Genomic DNA, 16920 nt, shown 5'->3' on the forward strand with positions numbered 1-16920 from the left:
GCATTTGGAACCTACAACGACAAAAACCTGAATCACACTGAGGCTAAATATCGCTGTTGATTCTACACCTTTACTTTGAAAGTTCTGAAAACATTTTAAGTGAGAAAGTGACCAAGTGGAATATCAACATGTGCTCATTTGATCCATAAAACTGACGGAAACACATTCCGACATTTTGTTGATTTTTGGAGACTTCCTTTGTGCTACTGACAAAACTTCTGGTTAACTTCAAAACAAGAGCCATATTTACATATTTGCATTAAAAAAACTAATGGAAGGCAAGAAGAGATGCTTTTATTTTGAAAAGGGGATGTTTGATTTTTAGCTTGAAGCTGATCCCAGGACAATTTTACATTCTGCTCACAACGCATCATGGGACAATTGAGTATGACTAGTGTGCCCACCGTCCATACTTAAAAAATGTCCCCATAATTTAATGTATACACCAGGGTATTCCTCGCATACTCAATTTTTCCATACTCTCTAATGTGAACGCACTACTTACTAATTTTTACGTCAAACTTAGTATGAGTAGTACGTTAGTATGCAATTTCGAACATGGCCTTTGTGTGCAATCAGACCTGACCAAACGATCAAACTATCCAATGAACTCTAGTTTGATTAAAGAGGACAGAACAGTGCTGGATTTTTTGTTTTCTTTCTCAAATCTTTTCCCTAAAACAGCACCAAACCAAACAACAGGCTGCATCAAAGCTCTTCCCTTTTTATCAAAGCTATGATGCAACATCTGTGTGTGAGTCAGATCAGGTCAGTCCAGTGTTTTTGCATGCTGAGAGTTCCTGTTCTAATCCCAGCCACGTTGAATGATGCCAGACTGAAAAATAGATAAAGACACTATTGGCTCACCACACCGATACAACCTGAACAAATAAAGAATAGTGTTTGAAACAAAGCTGTGAAAACACATTTAAATTGTCTTTGTTTGCTCGGTAATGAACTCGTAAATGTCACAATGATGGCGCTTTTTTCCCAAGGTCGCTCAAAGTCCACGAGGGGAGACGATAAAGAGTAAACACTAAACAGGGAGTGTAAACAGCCATAGGACGACCACCGTGCTGTCATGGAGGTTCAACAGATAACGATGCATGGCCCTCATCATTGAATTACCTCCCGCCAAGAAAACAATGCATCAGTTGCTCTCACAATGTAACTAAAATCGATGATTAAATATAGAAAAACAGCACAGATCTATTAGTTAGAATAGCATAGGTCAAAATCAGTTGAAGAATGGCTGGAGATGAAGGGGTTAAAAGTTGAAAAAGCTGAAATTTCCAATAGAAATTAATGTGAAAGAAAAAATTCAAAAGTCAAAAAGATTAAAAGTTACAAATTCTAAAAGTACAAGCATAAATCTGCAAATTTAATTCTGAAATACACACACACACACGCCGCCCTGTGCTGCGTGACAAAGGCTCAATCCGCAGTCTCTCTTTTTTTTTATCTCAAATTGTTGAAATACAGTAACTCATTCTTTTCTAATCAAAATCCTGCAATAATCCATAAAATAATCCATAACATTTCCCTCCAAAAAAATGAACAAATGGGTCAGAAATGTACAGTGAAGAGCCAGCAGAGACTGCATATTGTTGGTTCCTTCCATAATTATTATTTATGCATGGAGGTGAAAACCCGGGCTTATTAATGTTTAAGTCAAAAATCTGTGGCCCACTTGAGATCAAACTACTCCGTATTTGGCCCATGAATTAAAATGATTATGACTGATGGAAATTACACAATTCCCTTCTTAAAGGGGACATATCATGGTTTTAAATCCTTCCTTTTTAAATATAAATCATACAGTTGTGGTCTATATAAAGCAGAACTGCAATGCTTGGGTCTGAATTCCTCATTATTATAGCTCCACCCCTTTTCTACCCCTATTCTGATGTGCTTCTGAGAGCAACTCGTTTTGGTGCGGTCTCTTTAAATGCAAATGAGACACTCCATACCCCTCCCCCTCTTCAGGTGACACTCTGTTCAACTCCACCCTGCTCGGCAATTTTTGTAGTTTGATAGAAGAGATACGGCTATGTAGCGGCGCAGAAAAGGTTTATTCACACGTTATTTACACAATGTCAACAACAGAAGACTCGTCCATCTAGCCTTACATGTTCCAGCCAGAGTCTGACCCAGTGGAGCGAGATGAAAATGAAGATGATGAACCTGCAGAACCCTAACAAGTGAGCTAACACAAGCACCGAGCTAACGCTAGCGCCAAGCTAACGTCACGAAATGCATTTTAATACAGTCTTTTCAAAGACAAAAACGGCAAAATGAAATGACTAATGAAAACTTTAGACTTAAATTAAATCACGTAGGCCATATCATCAAGGATCTAAAACGAGCACACAGCGCTAACATATTAAGTCTGAAGACGGTGCAACTGCTAATGCTAACAAAACAATGACAGGGACGTCTTATCATCACACTTTTTAGCGTTATTTACAGCTTACCGAAGTGCTCTGTTCATCGTCTCCAAAGATAGAAGGAATTGAACCCTCAATCAGACAAAGTCTTTCGGCAAATCCTTCTTTATACTGGTGGAGGTTGCAGAAGCAGTCATCATTGAAGTGCTTCGTGCACACAAAAATGACCTTACCCACAGATGTGGGTACATTTCCGTGAAAAATAAAACTCAACCAGGCACTTTGAAAAGGTTCTGATGATGGGAAACGGTGTAATGAAGCGTGTGGGTTACTACATCCAACAACCAAACATTTTGATTTCTCCTCTCGTAACTTCGGCATCCTTGAGCTTGGACTACAAAATAAAAGCGAGAAATAAAAATGGCGGATTGCTCGAAGTGTTGGGCCTGGAGTTGATGTACTAATTTGGCAGTTCCGCTGCAAATACTGTGATGTAATAGTTCAAAAAACGTAATAGAGAATAGAAAAATCGAAACAGATTGAAAAATATGAGCAAAACAGAATATAAAGATATCTACGGAGCACCTGAAGAGACTAATTAGATTTTTTCTGTACTTTTAAACACTCTAAATATACAACAAAATGCATTTAAGGGCTAAAAAAGTGGATTTAGCATGATATGTCCCCTTTAAAGTGGGAATTATAAAAGTATAAAATATTGAAGTGCCAACATAATGCATTTGCAAATGAGTGGTCATTTAGGTCAGGGGTTCTCAACTGGTCTCAACCTGGGACCCACCCTCATTAAATCGTGACCCACTTTTTTTATTAATTAGAATTCTACCAACCAAATTAGGTTTTTCACAAATTGCTGTTGAAAAAAAAACCATATTTAATCCTTTTGAAAACATAAATCTATAAATTTTCCTGTGCAACATGCATTTCACAGCATGCCTGTTAAAAAGAAGTCCAACATGAGAGACGTTAAGTATTTATTTATTGTTGACCAGCTGTCCGGGACCCACCCAGTACAGGTCCGCAACCCACTTTCGGGTCCCGACCCACCAGTTGAGAAAAGCTGATTTAGGTGATCCTAACCTTTCAAACACGTTAATTTGGATCTTTTGCCTTAAAATAAGCAAATGCATGTTTCTCAGATTGTGACATCTTGACTGTCTGTGAGCAGGAGGCCGAGCAGGGAAGTAGATTAGGCCGTGTGTGTGTGCGTGTGCATGTGCGTGTGCGTGTGTGTGAACTCGTGACTCCATCTGATAAAACGCTGAGCTTTCAGTGAGGTGGAAACATTTAACAGGGCTTTGAATGTCACCTTGAAAGTGAAGTAGTTTTTACATAATTACAGGATTCATTCACTGAATCCACAAAGGCACTGATTAAAAATACAAAAGGTGAATATTTAACTACATACAAAGCTAACAACGCTGCATTCAAAAACACAGCACAAAAGGAAACTAATTCATTTAGCAAAAATGTGCAAAAAGAAGAAAACCACATTTTCCGGCCATAAAATATATTAATATTTAATAGATTTTTGACAAAGAATACAAGACTATATTCTTAATTAGGTCTTAATTTCTCAGCCGTGTGGTTAAATCCTGGTCTTAGTGTGTGGAGTTCCCATGTTCTCCCTCAGTATTCAGTTGTTTGCTCTAAAACAAACTGTAAATCCTCTTGGTTTAAATTGGTGTATATTAAATATTATTTTATAAAGTAAAAAAAAGGATAAAACATATTTTTAAACTTAGTTTAATTGTTAAAAAATTCCAAAAAATGTAAACAAATTAAAGGATGCTTTAAAAATCAAATAAAGTATGGTAGGTTTACAAATTAGGTTCTAATAAGCTACTTAGGGTATTCAGTTAATATCATTGTGCGTATTAATCTTATTTCTATAGGCTCTTAAGTGCATCGCCTTCAATGTTTTGAAAACTGGATCACTAAGTCAGATTTAAAAAAAAAGGTGATATTTGGTAAATGCTGAGAAAAGTGAAGACTATGACTGACCTGAAACAATATTTTAGTCTTTTGGTTACACTTGATAAAGTCTTACAAGTGACTTTTTATATTTTTTATACATATTGATTTCAGTCAGTAACCATTTGCAGGTTGTTTATGATTCATTCAAATAATTTATTTGAAATACAAGCAAATAAATATATATATATATATATATATATATTTTTTTTTTATTACATTCTAAATGTTATATAAGACTATAAAGTGCAAGCATTTTATATTGATCCACTTCAAGTGACTCATATTGAGAGATAATAATAAATTGGTCATATAGAATACATTCAAATTTGATTTAAACAAACAAAAAAATGGGCTTTTTTGTGTGCCTTAAACTTTATTTTTTAGTCAGTATAATTTTTGGTAGCTTGGTGTGTTGAACTTATTTATAATTGATTTGATTTTCATTATTTTAAAAACATTTATTTTGTTATCCAGACAGCTTTTAACTAACTTGTGATAAATGTGTGAAGGGAAAAGCTCATTGTTGGCTTATCAAAGGTCAGTATTATTGTTAACTGATCTGCTGGAAAAGCACATTCAGCAGATAAAGTTTATGTAACACACACACACACACACACACACACACACACACACACACACACACACACACACACACACACACACACACACACACACACACACACACACACACACACACACACACACACACACACACACACACACACACACACACACACACACACACACACACACACACACAAATAGCTGTAATCCTGAAACCATTATTACAGTGGTGTGACATTTCTGAACACACTGTTAGTACTTTGAAGAATAGGAAACTGTAATTTGATTCTAATTCATGACGAGGAAGAGAAACTAAAAGATGCAACGTTGCGTTCAAGTGCTTTTCCGCCTGTTGGTTTTCTTTCTACTAACAAACCCCATGTGAACTGCTTTGTAGAGCTATAATACATTGAATTATGACAATCCTTGTTCTTTTAAGTACCACTAAAGAAAACTAAAAAAATAAAAATATTAGTGTGTGGCTGTAATTTCACAAATATTATTATACTTCAAAATATCACTGTGTATTTTTAGAAAAACCTGAGTTTCTGTTTTATTCTCAATCATTGACATAAATTGGTGTAAAAATCTTCATCAATTATTAATTAAGTTCTTTAGTTTAATGTGACTGATGTGTATTTGTTAAATATATGAAGGCTCAAATGTGGCTTTGTACCTTTGGACTCATTATCCTACACATCATTACTTTTTATTACTTTTGTCTATAAGGATAAAGAGCGTTAAGCATTTATAAATATGTCGATCTTTAATGAACCCAACGTGTTTACTTCCTGTTTGATGATTGAAGAAGTAAAAACTAAAATGTTTAATGAATAATCCGGGGCAAAATGAGCATTTTCAGGTTTTTAAAAACTAAAATGGTAATAAAACATAGGAGGTCTAAAATGGCGACACCAATAAGATCATTTACCTCACATAGATAAATATACACTTACTCTTCACAAGTAATTATGCCACTTTATTGGATTTTCTATTGGTGTCATTTATTGTTGAAAAATGAAAAATGCTGAATAAATTACTCATTATCTTAAATATCGTAAATATATTCATAAATAATTCCACTTATCACCTGTAAGGTTGGACGTGTCCCTGATAACATTTTGTCAGATAAAGACAATGTGTCAGCCTCATAGATCAATAAAAAATAAAGATCGATGGATCGAAAAGTTGGTTTTGATCTCCACTAAACACTCTGTTTATGAGAAAAGTTTGGCGCATTGCATTGTGGGATGTGGAGTCCTGTAGACGGATACATGCAAGTGTTTTAACTTCATTCTTACTGTAATTTCTTGTGTTTGGTACCAAAAACTCTGCTCAAGTGACTTCTCATCACATTTCTGAGTTTTTCATCGACTAAAAGTTGCAGCAAAACAATAGTTGATGCTTGTTTAGGCCGAAATTTAATGTCTTATGAATTGAGGTGATATTAAACTGAACAGAAACGGAGTCAAAAATTCACTGTCCTTTTTGTCTGGAGAAGAAACACAAGGAATCACAGTAAAAAAACACTTCTATGCATCTGTTTACGGAACTCCACATACCACAATGCAATGCGCCAATTTTCCAAAAATGTAAATAAGATAAATACAAACTTAAATGTTTTACATATTTTTATTGGAGCAAATGATCCACAAGTTATTGATCTACAGGTGTGTTTCCATTACCCTTGGAAATGCGCAAAATCTAAATGGCACAATAAAAACTGGCAATGTAAACAAAACACCTGAATTTTGAAAAAAAAAACCAAAAAAAAAAAAACGCTCAAATATCACTAAAAAGTTTTTACGCATTCATGAGGAAGTATTTCAGATGTTGAAATGTGACGCAAAAACGCCATGGAAACACCTAGGTACGTCACAGGTCGTGACGTACCTGGTCACATGACCACTGCTCTCTGAGAAAACATGAGGCGGTACGTGTGGACAGAAGAAGAAACCGGGACATTTCTAAACATTATACTATAAAATTATTACAGCCACATTAGACGTGAAACAACAAAGAAATACAGTGTGTTACAAAGGAAGTTCTGCAGCGAAGTCTCACGGGATGAGATTTCACGGGAGTTACGAGGCGCCTCCCAAAATAATATTCAATGAAAACACGTTCAATGCGCAATTATACTTTGTCAACATTTAGAAATTTCGCTTTTATTTTGAGAAAGTGTGTAATGGAAACCCAGCTTATGAGGCCTATACTGTCTTTATTAGATTAAAAAAGCAGTCTTAAACAATGTATAACATATAGAAAATGATTAAATCGCTGAAGATGTCTTCACAAATCCACTGAAACCATATTAATTAAGGAACTACCTGATCTGCTTCCATATGCAGCGCCTCCATTCCAAAGGGATCCCAGATCAAAGCAGAGCTGACTTCTCTTCCAGTTAAACTTTCCAAAGTGGCTGTAGCGTCTCCTTTCTGGTTCCCAGGAACCATGACTTTATGATGATTGTTTTTAAATTTAGACGATTGGAGGACCTTCATACACTTCCTGAAGGTTTCAGTGGAATGAGCAGCACAGACTGTGCTTTTTATGAAGACTCCAGCAGAACGTTAACTTTCACTTTCAAGCTATTCTCATGATCCATCCATCCTACTCACACAACTAATATGGTTCACAGGTTAAAGTGTGATAGGGCAACAGATAGCTCACATCCTCTACATCACCAATGTGATCTTCTCTTATCAGCTTCCTGTCTCAGACTAGTTCCAATGATCAAAACCAACCAATACAAACACTTCTTTATCCCTTCTTAATTCCAGTAAAAGAAGATCATCATCACACTTGTCTATAAACGCCACAAGTTTATTTGCTTGATTTATATTTATATTGTTTTTATGTTACCTTGTGTTTTTATTGGGTGAAATTGCACTAATACATGTTTTTATGTTGTTACACTCTGAATCCGCCCCTATTTAGGACAAATAAAGTTGATTGATTGATTGAAAGCTTCCCATGAAGAGGTAGATTATTGATCACAGGGTGACAGTTGAGCAGCTTTCAGATTCATCATGTAGCTCTATTAATCATTTAGCCTTTTTTATTATTTCAGCTAAAAATGAAAGACAAACAACCAGGTCAGTCATCAGTTATCACGGACACCAGTTTCACCCAAACATTAACAAATCATCAGACCACCAATGAAAACAATGGTCCTCCAATAGTCTGAAAGATGTGTTTTTGTGCATTTTTCAAATACACATTTAAATTTCTAAACGCCTTGTCATACTTATTAACCTTGGGTAAAGTTGGAAGAATGCTTTGTTTTTTCTGAAAGAAGTGAAACTAAAAGGAACAAAGACAGAAGTTTATTATATATTTGAAAGAAGATCAGCATCTGAACACGTATACAAAACCATAATAAAACTATTTTGTTACTTCTTCCATTGTTCATATGTAGCAAGTGTCTTTAGTCTCTAAACTTTATTATAAAATTGTAAAAAAAATTGAATAACAAAAATCGAAAGAAAGTTTCCGCTTTCTTTCGATGACACAAGCTCACACTGGCCAGGTTTACAGGACGTTTTTTAATTCATAATTTAAAAAGTATTCTGCTTTTTTTTACATGGAAATAGTAATTCCAAATTGAGGTATACAAGGAAAACATGTTTATTCGCCTATATTTAATTCCGCTTTAGGTCTGGGAGTTGGGAAGGCTTCTGACTGGACAGGGGGCGAATGTTACGTATCGGAAAAAACACAAAACCTTTTCTTTTCGGCTACAATATAGAAGACCACATAACAAGTACTATTTTCACTTTTTTTCCACAGTAGTTTTGAAGCTGCAGCTCGACAAATTCGGAATTAAAGGTGAAGGAAAGCTCTCATGTAAACGTTGCCAGGGAAACACAGCCTTGCAGATTAAAAAACATAAAGTGTACGTACAGAATCTTCTGGAGGTCTTTGTATCTTGATCCACTCCACTGACGGTCCTTTCACCTGCAGGAATCTGTGGAAAAGGTTTGTGAAGCCCTCAAAGTCTTTCCTGGAAGCCTAAAAAAACAAAACAAAAGAAACGCATTAGTTTCAGATCGCTATATTGAACCAATCAAAACTCAAAAATAAAATGTAATACAGGGTTTTTCAACCTTGGGGTGAACCTGGAAATGCCTGAAATGTACAGTAATTGATAAAAAAAAAAAATGTTTTAAATATTTTTCAAATAAAAACACAACTTTAAACAACTACAGTATGTTATACTTTCACTTTCTCAAATATGAATATAGCTAAAATGACATGCAGTACAAAAATATCTGAGCTGGCGCATCATAATCTATATTTGTAACACTAAACACAGGATAACAAACATGATCACAGACTAATTCTAGAAGAAGAAAAAAGTCTTTGGGGTCGCCAGAAATTTACGATATAAAAACGGGGTCACGATTAAAAAAAAGGTCGAGAACCACTGATGTAATTATTAACCAATATTTATCGTACATCCATGTAAACGTCAAGTGCAAACCACAGCTTATGTTTTTATTACAGTGTTGTTTATTAAGCTACAATCACAGCTGACTGTGTTAAAGTCTCTCCTTTATCGCTTCATCTTTAATTATTACTGCTCACAGTGAAGCACAGGCTGCTGGTGAACTCTGGGTAATCATCTGAAATATCTAGTAATTGATTTTAAATTAAAAAAAATACTGATTAAAATTACATTTTTGCAATTTTTTTAAATTATTACTCTCTCAAATTATTTCTCAAAACTTCCTCAAATGTATTTCTAGAAAAAAAATACAGTATAAAGATGAAATGGTTAATTAAATAATAATATTAAATAAAAATTATATATTTTGTAATTTTTTCAAATTAAAACACCACACACTCTCAATCAACTGTATTCTATAATTTAATTTCCTCAAATAAAAATCTAGTTAAAAAAACAGTATTAAAATTAAATAATTAAATAGTTAATTAAATATTTTTTAAAGAATAACAACATTTTTATAATTTTTTTTTTTCAAATTAAAACACCACACACAATCTCAAGCAACTGTATTCAATATTTTCACTTCCTCAAATACAAATCTTGTTTACAAAAAATACAGTATAAAACTACACAAGACCTATATTCACAAAGAAAATACGTATTTGGCAATTTGAAAAAAATGACAACCTGTATCTGGATTTGTTGACAAGATATGGAAAACTTTAGTTTTCGACACTTGACGCGACCTTGACCTTGACATTTTGTCTCCAAAAAAGGTCGACTGCACATCCTTGACATTGACCCTATGAGATGATGTACATGTCATTAGTGCTGCATTAATAGCCTAGGAGGAGTTCCAGGACAAGAACTACTACGATAAGTACTCGCACTATATCACAAACATGATAAAAAACAAATTAAGGGTGGGAACCACTGCCCTATGAGGTAGGGATGTATGTCATCACTTTAAACGTGTTGGTGGAGCTCGCCTTGGCACAATGCTACAGTACAGTATGTGTCACTGTTGTGTTGTTCCAGATGATGATGCTAAACCCTTCCAACCATATGCTCCAATAGACCCAGTACAGTACCTCTCTTTCAGGGCCGGGGCTGGTGGTTTCCAAGAGTTTCTCCAGCTCAGCGTGCATGGAGCTCTCCAGCTGCTGCCGCATCATTTCCTGGAACTCGGCCATCCCTTTGCTTGGCGTTCCTTTACTGAGACCCGGAGAAAGACCTGAAGAGACGATGGGAAAGGAACGTTTACAAACGTGAGCTCAGCCATGTTGCACATCCTCGGAAGGTTTCCAAACATAAATCCAACCAGCTGTTGTAGCTGTAAAAGCAAACTGTAATCCTGCTTACGCAAGAGCACGTTGTTTCTTTATTTACTCATCACACTTCTTATCCCACCTCATTTTCCATCAAATAATTGCAACCATGTTCGAAATAAAACTACAAAAACTAAATCTGTAACCATACAGTATATAGAGGGAAATCCCAGGGAGACAATACCTCATTCATAATAAATTAAACTGTATTATTCATAAAAAAATGAATAGAACTTGTTCGACTATACATGCCACATAAGTCAAATGCTTTAGACATTGATTATCCCAATAATTTTTTTAAATGGTTTGGTCTACATAACAAAAACAGTCCCGCTATCTCAAGCAAGCGAGAATTCTCAGTATTTAAATAAATCTCAATAAAATCTAATTTAATACAGTAAACATATTCACGAATGGCAACAAGGATCTGACAAGATATTATAAAAAATACAAAAAAAAACACAAAAACTTTAAAGCTTTTATTTTGAAGGTAATTTCATTCATGTGATGGGCCACATTGATCACAATGGGGGCCACAAAAATGTGATTGTCTGATACGAGGGCCACAATATAGGAATATTCATTATCTTTATTTTATTTATTTATTTCAAGTTATTTAATACAAACAGGAAATGCTTCAGTCGTACAGTGTGTGCATATAGATTTGTGGCCTATATGGCTAATGACATGTTATGTATTAACATACGTATTGTAATAAATACACTGCTTGAATATCATCTCAGCATTAGCAAAAAGACCAATTTGAAGTTTAATGCAGGGAACAATAACAGGTTTAGTCTATTTTCGTTTGTTGTGCATATTTGTCTCTCATTTTGTGTTTTTATATTACTGAAGTCGTTATTTTTGCATATTTTTGGAGTCATTTTGTGTATTTCAGTTATCACTTTGAATATTGTATCTTATGAGTCATTTTTCGCATTTATGGAGTCATTTGTGTTCTTGTTTTGTTTATTTTTCTGTTCTTTTTTTAGCCATCTTCTGAGTTTTGGAGTAAATTTGTGTATTTTTTGTCATATTTTTGTGTAGTCTTTTGTAATTTAGCATGTTTTTTTTTTTTTTGACTAATTCTGTACTGCCATCTGTGCTTGTTTTTAAAAATAGGGACGTTTTCCCAGTGTAACTTCTAGTAATTTTGATTCTTTCCCTTTTTACAAATTCTGTACCTTACAAAACTTTACATTTTTAAAGCTTTTGCTCTGAGTTTCTGTCTGTAAATAATAATATAAATTCATTTTCTCTGCATAACCTGACAGAAAACATAATTTCACAGCGTCTATGACATGAACAGCAACACGTTTACCCATGTATTTTACTATAAGTGCCCAGTATTACTGTGTAACTGCTTATTAAAAATGAAAAGCTTCATGTCTTCATGTATTTGGATCAAAGCTTGTTTCTAATGGTTGATAGACTGTTATAAAAGGTGAGACTGTAAACAGTGTTAAATAATGGCTAAACGCTATAAGTTTAAAGCAAGCACGGAGTGCCCTTAAGCAAAGATAAGAGTGGTCAGTAATCTTTATTTGCATGTTACGCTAGTAAATTATTTGCACTGAGGAACCGCTCCCTATATCCTGTCATCACACGCTGTGGGGTCTCCAACGTGTATGTGTTGCTGAAACTATTAAATTCTACTTAAAATCTCTCTTTAAATTAAAAAAAAGGCCTCCGCATAATAGACACCGGCTTGTGCGACTGATAATAACCACTGAACAAATGAACAGTTCAAGTAGTGACTCCTCTGCTTTACTTCGGTAAAAGTAATGTCAGACCAGGTGTCAGACCTGTTTCTGTGAAATAACAATGAAACTAAACATAACAACCCTGGATCAATCTGTCACTGAGAATGTTCATGTACATACTATTACATTTAAATGTTCACCTCCACTACTCATCACTGCACTATTATCTTATTATTATTATCTTATCTTGTTATTGTTTTCTTGTTATATTATTTTAGTTAGTTTTGCACATATTAGTCTAACTACTGTTTATATTTTTCTAGTTGATTGTTATTATTTAATGTTTACATTATGAGAGAGAGCACAGTTCAAGTCAAATTCCTCGTGTGTATAACATTCATTACATAGCCAATAAAGTTGATTCTGATTCTTTATTCAGGAGATAACAAATAAAGAATTTTTACAGAGAAGCTTTAAATCATGTACCAAGAATACTTTGGTTTTATTTGGAAAATGTATTTTATATTGGTTAAAAATAAAAATAAAAAAAATAGAAAATGAATATATTAATTAAAATGTGGTTTAAAAAATGATTAATTAAATAAATAAATGGAAAAAATAAATAGATTAAACTGAATTGGTCTGCAGTTTTGAGAAATTTTAAAAAATTTAAAAAAGCAAATAAAGAATATAATTTAAAAAAAGGGACCAATCAGCATCATAGCATTGCATGCTACATAAAAACTACAAAACTTTTTAAAAAATGTTTTAACCTTTTTACATGAATTTCATTGCTTGGACATTGCTCAAAAATCTTAAAGGTTAAAACAGTGGTTCCCAAACTTTTCTCAGTCCCGTACCCCTTCAAACATTTAACCTGAAGCCATGTACCCCCTACTCCTGCTGCACACTTAAAAACATAATAATGTAATGTCATATACAATGTAGCCCTACAGTGATGTTTACTATCCTGTTGAGGAATAATATATAACAATCATAATAATTATATTATTTGTATTTCCTGAGGAAAATGCCAGTAAGGATGCAGATGCTGGCCTGCGTTACACTGCATTAGCTTATCATTGGCATTGGCTAGCATTAGCATTATCTAGTATTAGCATTAACCTTGCAATAGCAATAACCTAGCAATAGCATTAACCTAGGATCATCATTAACATTAGCATAGCATTGCCATTAACCTAACATTAATATTGGCCAGGTATTACCAGTTGCCTAGCAATAGCATTGGCCTAACAATAACCTAGCATTAGCCTAACATCATTATTAACATTAGCATAGCATTAACTAACATTAATATTGACACAGTATTAGCTCTAACATAGCATTATCATTAGCCTTGCAATAGCATTCACCTAGCATTAACCAGGGCTCAAAACTGCGACCAAATTGTCGCATATGCGACAATTTTTTCAGTGTTTGCAAGTGAAAATTTCATCTGGTTGCATCTGTGCGAGTGCGTAGGATGACCTTATTTTGAAAATCCAAAAGGAGGAAACTTCCCCATCCTCTGAGTCTTCCTCCTGTGAAACAGACACTACAAGCATCGACATGTCCCCAAACACACAGCTGCTGCATCACCTACACTGGGGACAGGCTCCGGGCACGCGAAGCAACAGAGCGAATGGTTCTCTTCAATAGCAAAATTAGTTTTTTTTTCCACTGATCTCCCTTAGGTTTGTTTCATTTTAAAACTAAGAAAGTTTTTGATTTATTTTTATTTTTGAGACTTTTTTTTTTTTTTAATTATATCTATTAAAAAAAATTTCTTTACGGGAGATTAAAACCATTCATCTTTTCAATAAAATTAAGCTCGTCATTGCATACAAAGAGCATGAAAACTGATCTTAAACAAAAACTAAAACAAATGTTTTGAGTCCTGATTTTTTTCCCTCTTTTACCTCCACTACCAGTACAAAAAAGTAAGTTTTTTTTATTATTATTATTGTTTGATTCAAATACTTGAAAATCTTTAAATAAATCAATTTTTACACTAAGTTTTGTTTTTTTGGAAAGTGCTCTAAAATAAATTAACAAATACATTTATAGCAATACATACACAAAGTCCTCAAAACCAACCAAGATTTACATATGGAAATCTTACCTTTCACAAAAAGGGACATTTTTTTTCACGTTGTAAGAAAGTTCAGCAACAAAAAAGAGAAAAAGTGAGCAGAATCCAAAGCTTTAGATCAAGAATCCAAGTGAACACACCACATTCCGACAACAAGGTGAATTAATTCCAGGGCACTCGCGTCCTCACTTTCAAAAACTCGCTGAGGAAGAGGAGGAGGAGGAGGAGGAGGAGGAGGGTGAAGCCCTGATAAAACACATGGGCTCGTTCATTATCTCAGTGAACATAAATCCTCTGTTTTCCAGAAACAACGTCACCAATCCAGGTTGTGGCAGCCTTCCTCCTCCTCCGCCTCCTCCTCCTCCTCCTCATCGTCATCATCTTCAGTCTGTAAACTCTCCTCACACTTCCTGCAACATCCCTTCAATTATTAACCATTTGCCTCTCAGATATCTTTGTATTTGATATATTTAAAGCCTGGAAATCACAAACACACATGAAATACAATATTTGGGCTCAAAATGTTCTAAAGAGGGAAAAAAAAAATCACTGTAAATTGAAGGAAGAAAAATTCCCTTTATTGTAAACAAAAGTAAATCTATTTTACTTATACATTTCTTTTTTAAGCTAAAACAGTATTTTCTATTAATTTATTTTTCTTAGTTTTTATTTTGTGCTATAATTTGACTGGTTTTCATTAAATAAAATTATTATTTTATACTACCAAGTATTTTTTTTATTTTAATTTTATTCTTATTTATTTGTTTTTTTTTTAATCAATTTTACATCGTTGCTGTAAAAGGTTATGTGCTAAATATTTAGTAGTACTAGTATTTTCGCTGTACTTTTGGCAAAATATGTCAAATAAAAAAAGATTATGTTTTATGCATCTTTGAAAAAAAAAATAATAATAATCTGCATCACTGATAAGAAACTCCAATCTACAGGAGGGCCCTTAACTCACCATACCTCTGATAACCTTTGCTGGGCTATCAAAGCTGCACCACAGCACTGACAAGTGACAACCCTTCAGAGAAAAGGAAAATACTGAACTTAGCAACGAAGCAGCTAAGCTAACGATAACATGGAGAGTAAAGGCAGCTTTTAACGGTCTTTTGAAGCTAAAAAAAATGCCACATTAAAGCCCTTTTCCTACCGTTTACGACCACAGGATACAGCCGGGAGAGCAGTCGTGGAGGTCAGCCTGAAGGACCAAAAATAGGACGATTTCAACCGGACGTGTCAAATAATGTCCGGTTTATGGCGTCCTCCCCAGTTAAAGAGACACCCTAATAATCCGCTCTACGTGTATCCAGAGGACACCATGGGTCAACAAATTAGAAAAGTAGATTGAAATTAGTGCAATTTATCAGAAAATTGTGAGTTATTTTGGAGAATCTTATCATGGATCAGTTGAAACCTTACAGGAAGCTGACATCCAATCAGAACGCTCCGTTCCCTGTGACGTATGAGCAATAATTTGTAATAATTTCCAAAAGATATAAACGGTATAACTAAAAAAAAAATTAAAAATCATAAATACCGGCACAATATTAGGTTTTTACAAATTTATTTGCCAATTTTAACATTTAGCCTCAAAATGTCAGATTAGTGCTTATTTTTTGTATAATTTTAAAAGATAATTTTCTCAAATGCTGTTGTAGTTTAATAGACTGAACATCCATTCATTTATCGATTTTCAGACCCACTTATTCCTGTTTGTCAGGGTCGCGGGGGTCTGCCGCTGCCAATCTCCGGCTCTCATTGGGCGCTGGGCGAGGGTACACCCTGGACAGGGCGCCAGTCCATCGCAGGGTAAAACAGCCAGACAACCACTCACTCTCATTCACTAGACTGAACATCAATTGCATAATCATTCTGTGACATTACGGAATAAAAACAAAAATTAAATCCGTATTATGTAATTTTGCAATGCATAACTGCATAAACAAAAATGTGAAATGCTGACCCCGTCTGGTCAATTCATGTCACTGCAGTTTTCATTTGTCTTCCCCCGCCCTGTCGAATATTTATATATATATTTAAAAAAAAAAAAAAAAAAAAAAAGTGTTAAGCTCTTTTTTTTTTTTTAAATTTATTTCAGTGTGATCATGGCCTAGCAACCAATATATAGTCTTTCCAATTTCCATCTGTTCTAGTGAAAATAAGTGAAATAACTTCTAGAAAATGTTGGAGCATTTTAAAGTTATTACTCTGGCAAATAAATACAGAAAAAGGAATTAAAAAATATTGATTAAACAAAACACTTTCATTTATGCTGTTATGCTGCCATATTTTGTTCACTTTTCTTTGGTTTTGTGCCATCAGTTATTATTCTTACTTTATTACATTGTGACTCAAGTGCACAAATCCTAAAAAGCAGTTTTATTAAATAACT

At 34.2% G+C, this 16920-nt stretch overlaps 1 protein-coding gene across 3 annotated transcripts in view; it reads right to left on the minus strand.

Annotated features, from left to right (window-relative positions):
* LOC114476406 (UTP--glucose-1-phosphate uridylyltransferase-like) overlaps positions 1-15928 on the minus strand; it is a 30148-nt gene extending 14220 nt beyond the window's left edge. Inside the window, exons 1-4 of one of the 3 annotated variants that reach the window (XM_028467878.1) lie at positions 15679-15928; positions 15492-15549; positions 10491-10633; positions 8853-8960 (exon numbers count right to left, since the gene is read on the minus strand). In XM_028467878.1, coding sequence (XP_028323679.1) covers positions 8853-8960; positions 10491-10592 — 210 coding nt within the window. In that variant the 5' untranslated portion in view covers positions 10593-10633; positions 15492-15549; positions 15679-15928. Of the gene's footprint in view, positions 1-8852; positions 8961-10490; positions 10634-14552; positions 14719-15491; positions 15550-15678 lie in introns of those variants that run through there. The other 2 variants (XM_028467877.1, XM_028467876.1) reach the window with 2 other exon arrangements.
* Positions 15929-16920: the final 992 nt, after the last annotated feature.

This window comes from Gouania willdenowi, chromosome 15 (assembly GCF_900634775.1).
Source record: "Gouania willdenowi chromosome 15, fGouWil2.1, whole genome shotgun sequence".
NCBI lineage: Eukaryota > Metazoa > Chordata > Actinopteri > Blenniiformes > Gobiesocidae > Gouania > Gouania willdenowi.